Source organism: Mus pahari, chromosome 11 (assembly GCF_900095145.1).
Source record: "Mus pahari chromosome 11, PAHARI_EIJ_v1.1, whole genome shotgun sequence".
Lineage (NCBI taxonomy): Eukaryota > Metazoa > Chordata > Mammalia > Rodentia > Muridae > Mus > Mus pahari.
The window spans coordinates 49,178,884-49,198,116 of NC_034600.1; the positions used below are offsets into that span (position 1 = coordinate 49,178,884).

Consider the following 19,233-nt stretch of genomic DNA (forward strand, 5'->3'; position numbering starts at 1 on the left):
GGAGTGGGCCGTGCCTCCATCATCAATGAATAACCAAGACAAACCTCCCACAACCATACTCACAGGCCAGTCTGATCTAGACAGTTCCTCAAGTTTTCCTCTCAGATGACTTAACACTGTGTCAAGCTACAATTAAAGCTAACAAAGACAACCCGTCTTCTTCCTTGCATGACGTTAGATACACACACTTATATTTGTATAAACTTTGACATAAATACTCTCACACTTACTTTATCGAGAGGTAACAATCCAGATGTGAAAACGTGGCCAGAAGTGATTCATTATGTAGGAAGCATGCAAGTGTGCCACTGCCACCCTCTGCCTCAGAAGCCAGCTTCTCCAGCCTTGCATTTGCTCTGAGGACCTGTGGCCTCCCAGGAAATCCACCTCGGCTTTCAGCACCAGGTTGGAAGCCCTGAGTCACCCAGATTCATGGACCAAGCAGCGTTTCAGCCTCTCTGACATGCAGACAGCCATTTTGCATTCCACAGCCTGAGAGACCTAAGACCCATTTCAAATATACATTCATTCTCCCAGGTCTGTTCTTCTAAATGGCTCTGACCATTACACCGTGCTTATTTTCTACCTCTGTCATAACCATCTCATTCAAGACCTCTCCTATTTATTTTCATCAACCACTCTCTTAGTTGGGTTTTCATTGCTTTGAAGAGATACCATGACCAAGGCAACTCTTACAAAGGCAAGCATTTAATTGGGACTAGCTTACGGTTCCAGAGGTTCAGTCCATTATCATCATGGCAGGAAGTATGGCAGTGTGCAGGTAGACATGGTGCTGGAGGAGCTGAGAATTCTACACCTTGATCCAAAGGCAGCCTGGAGAGGACTCTGTCTTCTACCCTGAATCTCTTCCACCCTGGGAGGAGCTCAAGCATAAGACCTCGAAGTGCAACTACACAGTGACGCACTTCCTCCAACAAGGCCACGCCTCCTAATAGCACCACTTCCCATGGGCCAAGCATATTCAAACCACCAAAACCACATTATATTTAAAAGCTTCAAATATTAGCTATTTCAATTTCTGTCTCATGCACTGCTATGTTGCCAGTATAAATATCTAAACTGGTTTAAATAGTGAAGGAAAAAAAATGGATCTTTGGCTCAAGATGGGATTTCTAAAAGATAAAGTTTAAGAACAAGAATTTTGAGTGCTTTGACATTCACTTGAGACCATTTTTGCTGCTTTGTTGATCCAATACTTTTAAAAGCTTTGCTTGGGAAAGTTCTGTTTTCTCTTTGTCAATTAGCTGACTCTTCTTTTGAGAATATAATGATCATCTAGATTGTGCAAGCTGCTACTACTGGAATGGAGGACTTTGGTTTGCGATTCTTGTGTGTGGAGGGGGTACATGTGTTTCTGACCATGTCTTATATTCTGACCCAATATTTCCTGGCAAAGCGCACAAAGCTCACAAGAGCTATAAACTAGGTATTTGAACTACCCTTCTTAGCTATACTAAAGAGCGATCCAGCTTTCCAACTTTTAAAGTGCTTCAGTTCATACAGTTTATGCCTTGGGGGACTACAAAATTTGCCTCTAAGTTAGATGAGCTTATGAGTTATGAGTTATTAATTACAGAATAAAGCCCTGGGGTCAGAGAAACTGAACAAAACCCTAAAGCTAACTGATACATAATATATTCCACATTTGTGCTGAATGACAGAATACACTGGAATATAAAATGTAGGGTCATGACTTGGGTGGAATAAGAAAAGTTAAGACTCATTTTCTAGACACTATCAAATACTGACTGATATTGTGCCTGGCTTGGTGAAGCTCTGACACTTGCTGCATGAAGGAATAAGAGCTACCTGTCCTACTTCAGTCCCTAGAAGAAAAAAAGTCTACAGAGTGATAAGGAATATCTACATGTAGGAGCTGCCTAGATATGCACACATAAATGTGTGTGTGTAAAGGCTTACGCAATCTTTACTTAGATGAGTAATTTAAAAAATGAACTCCCAAATGAAAACAGATGAGAGAAAATTAAAGATGGCCAATAAGACAAACAGATCAATGGTAGCATTTCAGTTATTTGGAGAGCAAACAGATTTTAAGACACAATGGCCAATAAATATATTATATGTACGTGTGTGTGTGTGTCACTGTGGCTTGGATGTGATTTATCTTGAAAGGTTCCATCTCATGGTCCACTGAACCCCTTCAGGACAGATACCTAGTGAAGGTGATTAAGTCCACTCTAAGGGATGGATTGCTGCTGTCCTAGGAAGTGCATCAAGTCTCCTAAGCTTAGATTCATTTACTTAAGAACTGATTTTATATATGTATCAACCTGACTTCTCCTCTTTTCCTAGCTTCCTACCTCCCATTCGGGCTCTGTCTGCCTCGGGCCAGTCATTGTGCTTCTATGCTAATAGATGCTAGGGCAAATTGTTCCAACTTTCTGGCCAGCAGTATTAAGCCAAGTAACTTTGGTTTTTTGTTATTTGTTTGTTTTGTTTGTTTGTTTGTTTTTGTAAAAGTATTCATCCCTAAGGATTTAAAGTTCACAAGATCTAAGGGAGTTAAATATAAAAACACATAAAAGAAAATACGGAATGAGTCATATCTGTCAGTTGTATGACTTATCAGGAAGAGAGAAATTAAACAAGATTTTTATATATGTCTTGGGTTGGTTTTTTTTCAATATATAAAAACCCATTTTTGTGGTTTTTAGATTTTGCCTCAAATAATCATCCAAGATCATCCAACATTTCGAAGTACTTTTGTTCTTATTGGGGAGATGCTTTGGTTTGGGTTTTGAAATAGAATCTTACGTAGTCTGGGCTCATTTCAAACTTGCTATATGGCGGGGGCCTCTACCTCCCCAGTGCTAAAATTGCAGGCATGAGCCACTACTTCTTTTGGAGGAATAACTTAATTATATACTTGAAAATCTTCAGAATAAATCTTTTAAGTATCTTGTGCAATAAAGTTAAGTAAAACCAATTAGATCATTAACTGGATGGCTAAGGATTGGCATATATATATATATATATATATATATATATATATATATATGATAGATTTACTGTAAATACCAGAAGTAAATAATCTGAGTGTGATAGTTTATTTGTTCTCTTTCTGAGACTAGTTTCTATATCTCCCAGAATGGCCTAGAACTTGTGACCCTACTACGAAATCTCCTAATTGCTGCTACTACAGGCGTGAGTGTGTATAGCCTGACCCTGTTTTGCTGGCACTCGTTTTTTCCATGGGAAGGTTCCAGAAAGCCAGCCAACAAAAGAGCCCAGTCTTAAGGCCTAGGGCTTGTCTTTCGGATGAATGTCAGACACTGCTGTCAGGATTGACTCCCATAACTATGCTCCCCTTTTCCCTTTCTACAATTAAAGGGGCTTTGCCCAAAGGAAACCAGGCCTAGTATCTTCTTCGCCCCAGAGATTCGCCCCTCCTTTCTGGAAACCAACAGCCAGTGAGTGATAACAGAGGCAGCTCCAGGTGTGTGTGCCATGAGTCAGTTGCACTTGCCTGGTTCCCGTGAACTCTGAAGGAGTCTTGAGTTATGCACAGTAGCAAAGCCCTTTCTTCTACCTCTAATAGCCCTGTGAGAGAAGCAGGTGCACTAACCATTGTTGATTGGTGAATACCGACCGATCATAGATGAATTACAGTTCCTCATTTCCCCCAGCTTCAGAAAAACAAAAGCCTCAGCTTTCATTTTGACAAATGCCTTTTTTTTTCATATAAATAGTTCCATACGCTGAAATTTCCATGCTTTAGATATTGTAATTGGTATTTAAGCCACCAAGAAAGACGTCAGATTGATACTTGGGTAGTAGATCATACACTCATATCCTGTACTACATGGTGTGGGGGACTGGTCCTGTGCACTTAGAATGATCATTTAGTAGCATCCCCTGGCTTTTATCCATTGGATGCTAAGTAGGATCTGCCAGTTCTGAAAACCAAAAGTGTCTCCAGGTACCACCAAAAGGCATCTGGGGAAAGAAGTAAAATCCCCTTCAATTATTAAGATTTAAATTGAATTTTGGAACTACTTTCAAAATTTAATTTGCTACTTTCTAGAAACACCTACAGTGGCTTTAAAAGAAGGAAAGGGATATGAATAAAAGTATTATTTAATTTTGTCTACTAGAACTTTTTTGATAAACTTGAAGTTACTAGTGACCTCAGATCTATTAGTAAATTCCATTTATTTCTTAGACATTGAAAAGAAACCTTTGCTGCTCTAACATCTCCCCCTTGCTTCTCCTTCCTCTCCTCTCTCTTCCCTGTCACTCCTTCCCCTCCCTCCCTCCCCCGTCCTTTATCTCAGACACAGCGAAACAGAACTTGCTCATAAACCTAACAGATATTGTGCATTAGAAACTTGGTAGAGATGAACAAGTCTTTCACTGATAGTCTTCAGACTTAGAGACAGCTCTGTGTGTGACAACAGCTTTGCTGCTTGCTTTCCTTTTCAGTAGTGGGGATTGAACTCAGGACCTCACACAGGGCAAGCACTTGACCAATTAAGTCCTAGCCCCAAGCCTTGAATGGGTTAATAACTGCTATGGGAGACTTGGTACCAAATCGAGTGCACAGAGAGACAGAATCCTAATAATGTGCCACATTCATCTCTATTTAAGAGCTTTTGATGTAAAAGGTAAAGTCACAGAGAAAATCTAAAACTTCTATGAAAGATGTTCCTTTTTTCACGGTTCACTGAAGATATGGCTAAAAGTACTGTTATTATGTTTAAGTGTCATCAAATTATATATGACCTCACAAATTACAGTGGTTTTGAAAAACAATTCCATCTTCTAAACAATGAAGGGAGATTAGCTCTACCTATTACAAAGTAGTAGGTCTTCCTCCAGTGTTAATGAGTGGAACCATTTAATGTTAGTTCTTTGTCATCAGAGACAAGTCTACATCACTTTCAGAACATGATGAACTCATTTATTACTCAAATGGTTGCATTCCATTCAAGAACACTTAATACAGTCCATTCAAGAGCACTTAATTGATTGCAATTAAAGAGACTAATTGGCAATGGAACTTTCAAAAATACAACGTATTGCGTTTAAGTTATTACTTAAACTATCTAGACCTTTTACATATTAAAATAGAAGTGAGAAAATAGATCTTTGGAATCCACAGTCTACAGAAGGCTGATAACCTCACACAGATTTGGCATGATCAATCCAGAGTATGGCTAAGACGCAAGAGAACGGGTCAGGAGCTGATAGAGGTTTCAAATTAGTCACATTTGGTGAAAAAAAAAAAAATACACTAAATGCAGGTGCCTACAATGATCATACTGTGTAATATTTTTCAGACCAACCCATATCCTGAAATCTCAAACATTCAACTTCTGAACTGATTTTTGGCTACTGAAAGAGAATTTTAAAAATCCAGTGGGGTTGCATCTAAAGTGAGGCTGCTCTTTCACTGCTGACAAAATACTCCTGCTTTTTGGGCAATGGCGACGATACATAGGTAGGCAATGAGAATTCCTGACGCTTTTTGAGAAGCATGGGGTGCTGATCTTGAAAATCTCCACTGTTTTGTGAGGCTTCTGTGGGGCCTTGAGGGCTTTGCTCATCTATGAACGCCTCCTTTCTCTGTTCCTGCAACCGAAGGCATCGGCTAAATCTTCAATCTTCACTTCTGATAGGATTCCCGAACTTTGGCCTGCAGAGCGTCACATGTCTTCTTGGCGTCCCCCAGAAGCATGGCCGTGTTAGGTTTGTAGAAGATCGGATTGTCCACGGCAGCATAGCCAACGCCGAGGGACCTCTTCATGACAATGACCTAAGAACCGAAGATTGAAGAAATTATATTCAACAGGACCGGTTAGGCTCAAAGCACTGCCTTTTCCTGGTTTTGTTGTTGTTTTAATTTGTACATTACTTTTTTACTTTTATTTATTTATCTAATATATGAAATTATAAATGCACAGATACAAGGCACAGGTGGCATCTCCATACATGTGGGTATTAGTCAATACTTAGATCAGGTAAAACATGCGTCCCTCCTCACATCCATCATGGATTTGTGGTAGTGAAAGTCAAACTACTTCATTCCAGCTTTGTGAAATACACAGAACTTTGCCCATAGAGCCCAGGTGTGCAAGAGCGCACGGGACTTCCTCCTCAAGTGTGAGCAAGGCCCATCCCACTACTAGTTATTCAATACAGAGATTTTTAAAATACACACGGAGTATTTTTAAATATACGTTTACATTGCATTAATGGTCATCTTTCATCATACTCTTATGCTCGTTAGAGGGATGTTTGTGTTAAAAATTCATCTTTAAGCGGTAAGGCGGCAGTGGATTTTCATCCTTGTGCTTTTTTTCTACCAAGTCTGTGAATAACATCTTCTCATTGGAAAGATAACACTGTGAGCTCATCCGCTTTTCTGTGAATAAGCTAAAGGAAACAAATCCCCTGCATGAGCTTCCACTTGGAAATCACAACTGAGTGGGGGAAATGGTATGATTCTTGTCAATCGCTTCAGAGTAAACTAAACCAGAAAGTTCTAGGACAAAGGCGTGTCAAAAACAAAATAGCTTCCTTCAAGAAGACAACTAAAAAAGTAACAAGTTGTATGGACCAAGGACAATGATGGGGTTAGTTGCCATAGAAACACCATAGTAGCACAAATACCACACTGACGTTTATTACTATTTTGTTATCCTGCAAATGTCAGGTTGGTTCTTAAGAAATTGAAAGCCTCTGTATGATCTTCTAGAATATATGACCTATTCAAAAATGAAAGCATTGGAAGTATGTTTGTGCCTTATATGACATTAGTACAATAATGCAAGTCTTAAGACTTTCAATTATTGACTACTAGTACAATAACAGCCTTATATACATGCGCAAGGACACTTTGCTCATCTCAAACTAGTGCATTTACAATAAAAGAAACAAAACTAATGGGAAATGTTCATTATGTTACTAGAATCCTTTTTAAGTTATATTTTATTTATTTTATTTTATTTTATTTGTGTGTACAGGGCAACGTGTGTACATGCAGATGGTGCTATTTTATTTTAATTGTGTGTATGGGGTGGCGTGTGTACATGCAGACGGTGCTGTTTTATTTTAATTGTATGTACAGGGCGGCATGTGTACATGCAGACGGTGCTATTTTATTTTAATTGTATGTACAGGGTGGTGTATGTACATGCAGATGGTGCTGAAGTTAACAGGTGGTGGTGATCCTCCTGCTGTCGGTGCTGGGAACTGAACTCTGGTCCTGCACAAGATCAGTATGCACTCTTAACCACAAAGCATCCGTCCAGCTCCGACATTGCCACAATTCTCACAGTGTGTGCAATAAATATCTGGATCAGAGGATTATTTAGAAGCCTTTGAATTCTCCAGAATCTAGCAGCTAGCTTTACCGCAGGAGCCATATGCATGACCGAAGCTTCCTTTCTTGTGCCACATTATTGTTTGGATTTTGAAATCGCCTCTCCATTAGACAGTCCGAAACGACATACAAATACCCCATAAAAAAATAAATAAATTGGGGAAAAAAATGTGCTCATCTTGGTATATGGAGGCGATGATAGTGGCTCACTGTCCCAGAGGGAAGCCATCTGCTTCACTGAACTCAACCTGGAACTTGGCCAGTTGCTTACAGCCCCTTTATCCAGCTATGGTTACAGATTCTGTTAATCCAGCCACATAATCTCATCTGGTTCTGCTCACACGGTCACTCAGGTACTGTGGTATCCAGGGAGCAGAAGGAAGCCCAACACAGGGATGGGTCCCTAGGCTATGTTTGTATTCCTGAGCCTCCTAAAAGCCATCACCAGTTCTCATTAAGTGACCAAAGAAAGTTCTGTGTGCGCACACATTTCAAGTGACTATGAGAATGAACGGTAAGTCTAAACGTGTACCTGTTTGGACTTCCAGACCTCAAGAACTGGCATGCCTGCAATTATAGAATTGGGATCTTCTTGAGCCGCTGAATTCACAGTGTCATTCGCTCCAATGACAAGAACCAAGTCGGTATCTATGTTTGGAAACAGAAGGGAGGGACAGAAAATATAGAACACAACAGATCACTCGCACTTCTTTTTAGGCAAACTATAGGAATATTTTTAACAATAATAAAATGAAATTCTTATAAGAGGCTAACCTGTGCCAGGTACTACATAGTGGGCCCTGCACGGACGGGGCTTTGCCGTCCTGACTGAAGCCTGCTTTATGGCGCTTATCTTCCCAGTGGATCTACCTCATCTGACTTTATAATGCTTTTATTGTCCCCGGAATTATCTTGCCATTCACATGATTTTATAAGATCTGAATCCATTTTCAACTCTCAAAATGACCCATTAAGATGCAATCTAATGTCAAAAAAAACAATGTCTAAAAGTCTGTACTGTATTAAAGCTGTGTCCATAATTCCTGGAACTGGCTAGTTTTACACATAATTTAACAACAGTTAAATTTAAAAAGGAGCGTAAAATTAAAAGGGCCTAAATTCCCTCTTTAAGGACTGTAATTTAAATTATCTAAGGATGTTGCCAAAAATGCCATGTGCATCTAGACATACACACAATTTCGTTGTTGCTATTTTTTTCTCCTAATAAACAGTGTTTTCTTTTTAAGTTTACAGTGGACACTTGCCAGAGGGAACGGGTCTAATTTTAACAAACATGATCTCGGGCCAAACATCATTACCATTCCACATCTACACAATGACAGCTATAAAGTACAGCGCCTTATCTCATGAAGTCCTAGTACGTATAAATGAAGGGGGAGGGTGAAAGGGAGGCAGGGAGGAAGAGAAGGAAGGAGGGAGGGTGAGAAGCAGAGAGGAGGTGCACACGAGCTGCTTCACTGGTCATAACTCGGTACAACGGAAAAACAGTAAAACTTCAGACACCAAGAACTCATCCACAGAAGCAGTTCTAGAAATGAGGACACTGTGGCGAGCGCGGAGTTCAGGACTACAAGCTACTGAGAGTGGAGATCTGGACTCAAAAGCCAGACCTGCTCAGGTTTCAGATTCACCTATGCACTGTGTCCCGGGGCTCTCAGCACCCTTCAGCTCTCCCAGAAGAATAAAATTTCACTGTGCTTCCACCAAGGCTGCTGTGGCTCGCTGAATGATATCGTCCACTTATATTCACTGGGGGCGCACATTTATCGTCTTCACATCACTCTTTATCAACCTTGGAAGTTTTCGCTGACCCCCACCATCATACTCTAAGTACAGTACCACTTTGTGCATAATGTTTAAAGGGTAGTTGAAGTCTGTCATCACCCCCACCGCTTACCTGGGAAATCACTGTTGATCTCATCCATTTCTAACACAATATCATAGGGCACTCCCGCCTCGGCCAGGAGCACATTAAGCTGACCAGGCATTCGGCCCGCAACTGGGTGGATTCCAAACCTGGACAGGAGACAAGCAAGCAGCTGGCTTTACTTGATAGGGCCAAGTGTACAGAGGGCCCAGTGTCCCCTCCAAATCTGCACTCCTTGTTCTTGGCACCTCTGCTTTCTCCTAGCTCTATCTGATCTCTGCAAGCAGAAGGGGAATTCGGCGAGATATACGGCCATTCTACCAACGCTGAAGTTGGAAAATCCAATGCCTTGGGACTTATAAACTATAACTTCCTTCATAAAAGCAACACTGTAACTTTGGGAATTGACTCTTCCATATATGTCTTAGGTGCCATGAACTTTCGATGGTATTAATTAAATAGTATTCCCTCGAATTTAAAGGTGTTATATTTTCTCATGATAGTTTCTGATAAGTTCTAATCTCTTAAAACAGTCAGGCTAGAATTGTTTCCAACTTAAAAGTTAACATCATACCAACAAACATTGCCTTAATGTTCCATTGCAGCCCTTGTAATAAAGGTGGAGAAAAAAAAAATACTATACACCTGGTGTTGAAGATCCACAATTTTTCAGACATTGATACAAAACATCACAAAATAAAAGTGACAGTAACACACTGGAGTGTTTAAAAGACAGAGGACACAGCACCCTGAGTTCTACAGTTAAATCGAGAAGACTGAAGCATTGATTGGTTTCTTCCAGTCAGACACACTGTCCTTTGTCTATTAATCCTATTTCTTGGCCACCATATTTATCTTTCAATACCAAGCACCATGTCTGCCACATAAGAAGGGTTCAGAGAAAGTGAATGAATGAATGAATTTAGAGAAGAAATGTCATTTACAGAATCTCTTGGTGGGTATCCATCCAACCTCAGCCTCTTCCCTCAGGAGGGAGGGAGGGAGGATGGAAAGGCAGGCAAGAGGTTATGAGAAGGGAAAGCATTCCTCCATGTCAAAGTCTGGCTAGAGCCTCTCACCAGCTCGGGGTCGGGAATTCCAGCACAACTAACATTTGCTGTAAAGGTTTCCTGCGTAGAAACAATATTCCTCTTACACACAGATAGTTCTCATCATAATGTTAAGATGGCAATGAATTATGCTTAAGACCTAAGCATGTATATCACCCCCCCCCCATCAGAGACGCTTCTTCTTGCGGTAGAAATGACTGCAGAGATCCTTGGCTGAACAACACACAGAGGAGGGGAGACTTTGGAGCATTCAGGCCTACATGGGATGTCTTACCACAACTCTCCCCTCAAGGATCAGAGAGTTATGTAAAGAGGGGGAGGAAAGATTGTAAGAGCCAGAGGTGATGACTTCATGGAAACAGCATTTTCTAGACACAACAAGACAGGTTGTGCACAACAGGGGCACACGCAAACTCAGGGACTATGATAGCGCATGAGAGAACTGTATATGTTCACGCCAGAAAGCAAAATCTCAGCACAGAGGAGGGAAAGTAGGCACAGAATCCCAACCTGAGCCGAGAAGCTATATGCAACTGGTAGCTCTTGGGAGAGAGTCGGTTTCCCTTAAAGAAATGGCATCATCATGTCCATCAACCACCCTCCTGGGCAGGCATCACGCTCACGAGTAGTCGGGGCAACACAAACAGAACTCCGCAAGGTTCTTTAGTAGGTTTTGTTGTTGTTTTGGGGTGTTTGTTTGTTTCTTTGTTTGTTGGAAGTGAAAGAAGGAACATGAAGTTGGGTGGGTAGACAGGTGGGAAAGGATGTTGAAGAAGAATACCATCTGTATATTGAACAAAATTCTCAACAAATAAGTTAAATCACTGGGGGAGAGACTTATGCATAGATGACCTTACTATTTTCCCAGCCACACATGTACAGTTTTTTTTAATCTTGCAGGAACCCCTATTCATAGTAAAAGATATGTAATAACACCCCCTTACATAACCCTTGTCACACGTATATCTGACCAAATTAAAATGCTATCCAAATGATTATCAGAGCCTCTGCCTACCGTCACTCGATCAGAAAGAGGGGAGGGGTCTAGAGAGCTGGCTCTGCAGATAAGAGCTCTTAACTGCTCTTCCCAAGGCCTGGAGGCACAGCTCTTAATCCCCAAGGTTGTTCCCAACCACCTATTTAAAAGCTCCGAGGAATCTGGTGCCCTCTTCTGGCCGCTGTGCATACTGCATGAATGTGCACATACTCCCACTCCACCTTGTTGTTCACCTTGAAGCAACACAAATAACTTAAGACAGTGACAAGCTAGCATCTAAGGCTATGAGGATCAGGGCACAGGCGTGGGGAGAGAAGGTATAATTTAGTCCACCAGAGAAGCCCATGGACTGGGCTTTCTATTTTAGCTGACAGCCCAGTACACACTCCATGTTTTTCTATTTTAGAATTCAATGTTGTGTGCCTCTTTGGTTCCAATTTTTTTTATTTAATTTCAATTTGCTCTTTGTTTTTAATACTGCCTTTGTTATCTTTAAATTTCTCTGTCTGCCATCTTTATGCTTTAATACTGATGTCTTGGACCAAGTTTTAAAAAAATTGAGACTCTTGGACTATATTAGCTCTTGCTCTAACATCTTGATTAGCTACAGACTGCATAAAGACATTATTTCTGTTTGGCTAGTTGTGAAGGGTAAATAATCACCAACCTAACCGTCATGTTACAATGACTATCCCAAAGGAGGGATCATTTTGTATATCTGTTTGCATAATAATTTATTACCCTGAGCTTTGGGGCTCTATGTTTGGAGCAAACTACATGTAAGATTATTAAAAGAGAATGCCAATGTTTTGAGAGAAATAACAGAACACACTCAAATTTGTAGAAATATATATGCATACTGATGAGTCACATGAGTTTATAACAATTCTGGCCCTTGTGGCTGGCTAATCTCCAAAGTACATATTAAAATTAATTGTATTAGACACAGGTTGGCCATAACCAGCAATTTCCACAAACCGACTGGCCAAAGCTCATCAATGATCCATCATCACATGAAGAATATCCAGAATTATAGCAAGAAAGACTACCAGCCTTTTGGTTCTTCTCTTTGGAGCAGGAAAATGATCCTCTATTAGGCACATACTTTAAAAGCTGAGTCAGTGATCCCTGACCACAGCGGGGCTCTACAAAGGGAAAATAACTGCTAACACGGAATCACAGACAGATTGTCCACGCACCCAGGGCTTCCTTCGGCTCCTCCTCCTATACCATTATTACACATGGGCATCAATGTGCTCTTCTTAGCAGCAGCTCCTTATGCAAAGGATCCAGCCTTGCTGGTCAGTGGCCACACTCCCTATGTTCCACTTCAACCTTCAGTTAAAAGAATAAGGGTTGAAACAGCATATCCCAAGAAGACACGCTGGTTGGTAAAATCCTAAGTCTCTTTCTAAAGGAAGAATTTAGGGTTCAGGTAGCAGTTAGAAGTGCTCACTGCACAGGAGAGTTAACAAAAGCACTTTCCCTGCAAAGTGCTTTACGCCAGCACCAAACAAATGGAGGCCTTAGTAACTGTGATGGTTTGAACAAGCACGGCCTTTCCACAGGCTCAGATATTTGAATGCTTGGTCATTGGAGAGTGGCATTACTTGAGAGAGATTAGGAGTTGTGGCCTTGTTAGAGGAAGTGTGTCACTAGGGGTGGACTCTGAGGTTTCAAAAGACCACGTCAGGCCCAGTGACTCTCTCCTCCTGCTGCCTGTGGATTCGGATGTAGAACGCTCAGCCACTCCTTCGGCAGAATGTCTGCCTGTGTGCCGCCATGTTTCTCACCATGATAAAGACAGACTAAGCCTCTGGAACTGTATGTAAGCCCCAATTCAAAGCTTTCTTTTGTAAGAGTTGCTGCGGTCGTGGTGTCTTGTCACAGAATAGAACACTGGCTAAGACAATAATGCAGTACTACAGTATTCTGCTCAAATATGCCTTGGTAATAGAAATGTTTATCACACTCATCAATTAAGTGTGTATTTCCTAATATTCACGTATTTCAAAACAACACACATTTTTACTTTACAACAAATGTTTTTTTAGCAACATTCTAGGTTGCTTTTCTAATTTTTACCTTGAAATGCTAACATAGTATATAGTAATTCCTAATATAGCCCCCCCCCAAAGCAGAAAGTTCTCTGTACTTGTATCAAAAAAAAAAAAAACCAGAGAATTGATACACTCAATATAGATTAAATCCAATAATTATGAACATTGAACATTAGACTCACTGGGAACTTGGTGATAGATAATATTCACATGCATGTCTACGCTGATGGAGTCAAATTTCAAAAGTCCACAGATACTAGTAGGCAAAACAGTGCTATTACTTTATCTGTCAGACCCATAAACACCAGAGAAGTCAGTATAATCTCTGCAAGTATCTCCCAGTGCTTTTTGTTATTTTTGTCTTTCAACTACGAAAATTATAGTCTTTGATGGAACCTTATGTAACAAAGACGCTTAGCCCTCAGTTACCAATTAAAAATAGGCTCAAACCCTTTGGGGAGGTGGGAAATGGAGCAATGTACTCTAATGAAACAACCCAATCTTCTGGGCCTTTTTAATTAGCCAAGAAAAAAATAAAAACAAGTAAGAATGTGCACAGGGCTATTCATGAATATCAAGTAACTGGATAAAATCTGGGAAGGGAGAAATTCAAAAGTGTAATTTTTTAAAAGCTTCTTTTATAATCCACAATGATATAAGCCCTGCTCTTGCAACTCTTTGCAACCTCACATTAGATTTTAAATGCCCTATGTTTTAAAGGAGACACAACGACACCAATGTCCATGATGACAGACTTTGAAAACAGTATGTCCCAACCAGGGTTCACTGTAGCAGTTGTTCTTGGGCATGTGGAGCTATTAAAGATTATAAAATATTCCCCTACATGGGTCCAACCACAACCATCCAAATAAACCCTATTTTCCTGTTGACATTATGGAAATGTCCGTCTAGGTCAGCTATGAATCATGAAGAATGGTTTATTGAACTGAACATTCTAATTCAACAAGTAGACAAAGAAACTAAGTACAATGAGGCTCCTTCCTGAAGCTTCTAGTATTTTCTCCAGCTTGTAGATGCTGAAGTTTCAAATATCAAAAGGCTCCCTAGACATTTGTTAAAGACATACTCTATAACCTTCACCTACCTGGTTTTAAGTCTTTTTTAGTCTGTGTGCAAAATTATTTCCATATTTAGTAACATTGAAGGGTTAACTTCCCTTCCTTTATGGTTATTTTTATTTTAAAAGCAAACTGTATAAGGGAAGCAATGCATATTGACAATATCTTGGAATTCTGCCTTCCCAAATCCACCACCTCACAATTTTCTTAAGTATTTTGGAAACTGGTAAATTAGGAAAAAGACAGGGAGAAAAGTTAAAAAAAAAAAAAAAATAAGGAGTCATTTGCTGGAAATCTACTTCTGTTTCAAATATATAATTATTTCTAAATTATTTCTAAATCATTAAAATCATTAAAACTGTTGACACAACTCCTACGGGGTTGCCATGCCCAGTCTTGATATGAGGGCATAAGCCTAGTTTTACTGTAACTTATTATGCCATGATTGGTTGACATCTCTGAGAGGCCTGCTCTTTTCTGAAGGGAAATGGAGAAGGAGTGGATCTTGGGGAGTGGAGAGGAACTGAGAAAAGTTGGGAGAAGGGAACTATGGTCAGGATGTATATGACAGAAGAATGGATGGATAGGTAAGACAGACAGACAGACAGACAGACAGACAGACAGACAGACAGATAGAAAGATAGATAGATACACTTTTTAAAACTGTTGTAAATACTTGTCATTTTATGCCTCGGTACCCTTTTGGAGCACAGCACTATCACATACACCAAATGCGACATAGTCATCCTTGACAGTTTCCAGCTTTCTGCCTCCTGCTCCCAGAGGCTGTTACAGCGCCATCCCTACACAACTGAGCTATGCTGCAGCCTCACGGTAGCCAAAGATTCCTACCCACTTTCTCTAAACTCAGCTCCTCCCAGAGAAATTGTTCAGGTACTGCCTTGAACCTTAGTAAAGGTCTGGGCTTCTAGGTACCTGTCTCTTTGTCACCTCAGCGGCTGGGCGGGACATGACAGCTTCCCTTCTCATCTTCTGAATCGGCCTTAATTGGGAAGATTACTACTCCTCCTCTCTGGGACTTGTGAATAATAAACTGTTTCCATAATGTCACACAATTTGTTAGATTTCCTCTTCTATGTCAGCATGAGGCCAAGCGGAGCAATTACGTCAGGAGCCCAGAGAAGCCAGATTAAATCAGTCAGCTTAGAAGATTAGACTACATCGCAGCTACAAGCTTCCAGGCCTATGTCTAGGTAGTTAGAACAGAAAGAAACGCTCTGCATATCCACACAGCTTGGGTTCCGCTCTCATCTCACCTCATCATCTGAGGAAATAAAAGTGACGTCTACGTACCAGAGTCTCTACATCCAAATTAGAGGAATATCACACCTTAGTAATAAATTGGACTTTAAAGATCTTCTTACTACCTTAAAGCCATCCTAGGAGAGGAAACAGTTATTTGGAATTACATCACTTATACATGGTATTGTGCCCCAGAACGGGTTAGAAATCCCTCTGTGAATGCAATAAAGAATCCTTCAAGGACTTCTGTATTCTAGATTTGTATGTGACAATAATCCATTTTAGGGAAGAGGGCCCCTAAAAATAATAAAAGAGTTTGTTACTAGAGTCAGTAGTTTTACATTTTAGTTACACATTTCTCCTGTGGAAAATATGGCAGACTGAAAAGAGAAGATCTGTTGCTCTATCCAATACTTATCCAAAATCTTTCATTGATAGTCATAAGTTCCTTAAAAAACACAAAGGGAGTTTTTAGGCAACAAATTTTAGCAAATTGTTTTGAAATAGAAACCTTCTAAAACATGAAGTCAGCATAGTAAATGTTACCGAAATCATCTTTGGTCACTCTAAGACAAGCTGGGTGAGGTTAGTCTTTTTCATCAGAAGAGAATCGTGGTAATGATGAAATAAAAAAAATATTCATGGCAAGGCAGCTGCTGTCCATAAAAATCAATCACTGAGAAACATCATGCAGTCACTCTCTCTGGCGAGGTTTCATAAGTTAAACACAGATGCTGTGCTTTCTAAAATGTTGAGCGTTGTTAGGAGGTAGACAAAGTCACTCGCAGGATTCTAAATGAGAAGAAAGGCTTCATCCAATTGCCTATGGTTTTCCAGTACTGGGATTATGCTCTGTACCTCCCTTTCTTCATCTGAAGTCAATTAAGAGATGAACCACTACTCTGATTCTGATATCTGGTGTCCATTCACTTTCTTCCCTTTCTCAGGAGAAAAAAAAAATGTTATACAAGTCAAAGAACTCATAAAAGGGCCTCATAATTTTTCTAGCATAGAATAATGGACGTTGTTCTTCTAGTAAAGAAGAAATGCTTACCAGTCTACAGCCATGTTTCCTATCTGGTCCATGTAACATACAACATCAGGGTACTCAGAGAGATAACAAGCCCTTCCAGGGGACATTCATATTGAATGTCATCACAGCCTTCCACAGAACCTGCATTTATGTCTCTGTGAGGGAGTTGGACTTTGGAGTTACAGACAGCCACAAACTGCCATGTGGGGGCTGGGAATTGAACTCGGGTCCTCTGGAAGAGCAGTCAGTGCTCTGAACCACTGAGCCATCTCTCTATCCCCTCACTGACACTCTTCATCTGGGGGACTGCTGACAACCCTATACGAAGGCTTCAGGTCTACGTGAGTGAGTGCCTGTGCTTGCTTAGCTTCCCTTAGCAGAGTTGCACGACTGCACAGACAACCTTGCTCTCACCCTCTTCCCACTACTCAAGCAGACAAGTCAGCCGAGTGCAAGGTAGCAGAAGCACTGCCTAGCTCACTGTCACCAGCACTCGCTGGTGTCACTTCTCTTCCTCTTTTCAGTTAGCATCCGAATGTGCCACAGGCATCCATCCCCGTTCTCACAGGAGAGGGGGAGGAAGGGGATGGGAGAGCTGCTGGGAGGAGGTAGGGGCTTTGATTGGGATGTAAAGTGAAAAAAAAATAAATCAATTAATGCGGGAAAAGGAAGAAAACCACGTCCCTCCAATTCAGAATTGAATCCTGAAATACTACTATCCTAACCTCTCAAGTGAATGTAAGCCCTGTAACACTGTGGGTCATCTGAAGGAGAATTATTCCCATAGGCCCATATATTTGAAAGCTTAGTCTGCAGTTAGTGGAACAATTTGGGAAGGATTAGGAGGTGTGGTCTTGCTGGAGTAGGTGTGGTCTTCTTGGAGGAGGTGTATCACTGGGGATGGGCTTTGATATTTTCAAAAACTCATACCAAGCCCAACCTTAATCTCTCTCTCTCTCTCTCTCTCTCTCTCTCTCTCTCTCTCTCTCTCTCTCTCTCTTTCCCTTTCCCACTTCCTTTCCTCCTCTCTTTCTCTGTGTCTGCAGCCTAGGATCAGAATACAAGGTGCTCAACTGCCATATCCGCCTGCTTCCTGCAATTATGATCACAGGCTAACCCTCTGAAACTATACGCAGTTCCCCCAAATAAACACTTACTTTTCTAAGAGTTGCTTTGGTCATGGTGTTTCTTCACATCAATAGAACAGTAACTAAGATAAGCACTAAGAACTTGAATATTTTATTCACTGATCTATCTCCAGGATCTAGAATAGTACCTGAAGCAAAGTACTACACAATTATTTGTTCAGAGATTGATCATCAGTATGAATAGTCATATCCTTAAGAAAAGAGTGCTACCCAAAGAACACACATGGTATACACTCACTGATAAGTGATATTAGCCCAGAAGCTCAGAATACCCAAGATACAATTCACAGACCACATGAAGCTCAAGAAGAAGGAAGACCAAAGTGTGGGTACTTCGGTCCTTCTTAGAAGGGGGGACATAATATACTTGGGAGGAGATAGGGACAAAGTGTGGAGCAGAGACTGAAAGAATGACCATCCACAGACTGCCCCACCTGGGGATCCATCCCATATACAGTTACCAACCCAGACACTATTGTGGATACCAAGAAGTGCTTGCTGACAGGAGCCTGATATAGCTGTCTCCTGAGAGGCTCTGCCAGTGCCTGACAAATACAGAGGCAGATGCTCTCAGTCAACCATTGGATTGAGCACAGGGTCCCCAATGGAGGAGCTAGAGAAAGAACCCAAGGAGCTGAAGAGGTTTGCAGCCCCATAGGAGGAAGAACAATATGAACCAACCAGTACCCCCAGAGCTCCCAGTGACTAAACCACCAACCAAAGAGTACACATGGAGGGACCCATAGCTCCAGCCACATATGTGTAGCAGAGGATGGACTTGTTGGACATCAATGGGAGGAGAGGCCCCTGGCCCTGTGAAGGCTCAATGGCCCAGTATAAGGGATTGCCAGAACAGGGACGCAGGAGTGGGTGGATTGGTGAGCAGGAGGTGGGCATAGGGGTTTTTCAGAGGGGAAACCATGAAAGGGGATAACATTTGAAATGTAAATAAAGAAAATACCTAATAAAAAACTTTTTAAAAAGAAAATAAAAAGAAAAGAGTGCTACAACACTATCATGAGGCTGCCAGATATTCAAATTCTCTACTAGATCATTCACCTGGCCCACTGTGCATTCCCTTCAGAAGCATGTCATGTGCCTTGGTAGCATCACAAGTCTGCGTGTGGTAGCTCTCTCTGTGCCCTCAACCCAACACATCATAGAAACCTTAACTCTCCCAATTTGAATCTAGTTAGAGACTCAAAATATTTCATTTTAAAACGTGTTGAGGAACTGATTTCTTAGGGGGAAAAAAAACACAACATACATTTAAACCATTAGCCACACGACATAAGACTGTAGAACACTACTAAGCTGCAAATATCATAG

At 40.9% G+C, this 19,233-nt stretch overlaps 1 protein-coding gene across 4 annotated transcripts in view; it reads right to left on the reverse strand.

Moving 5' to 3' along the window:
- Positions 1–4,920: 4,920 nt before the first annotated feature.
- Positions 4,921–19,233, reverse strand: part of Nnt (nicotinamide nucleotide transhydrogenase) — a 92,703-nt gene continuing 78,390 nt past the window's right edge. For all 4 annotated transcript variants that reach the window (XM_029543907.1, XM_029543908.1, XM_021208826.2 and 1 more), the window contains exons 20-22: positions 9,285–9,403; positions 7,899–8,014; positions 4,921–5,797 (exon numbers count right to left, since the gene is read on the reverse strand). In XM_029543907.1, coding sequence (XP_029399767.1) covers positions 5,648–5,797; positions 7,899–8,014; positions 9,285–9,403 — 385 coding nt within the window. In that variant the 3' untranslated portion in view covers positions 4,921–5,647. The remainder of the gene's footprint in view (positions 5,798–7,898; positions 8,015–9,284; positions 9,404–19,233) is intronic.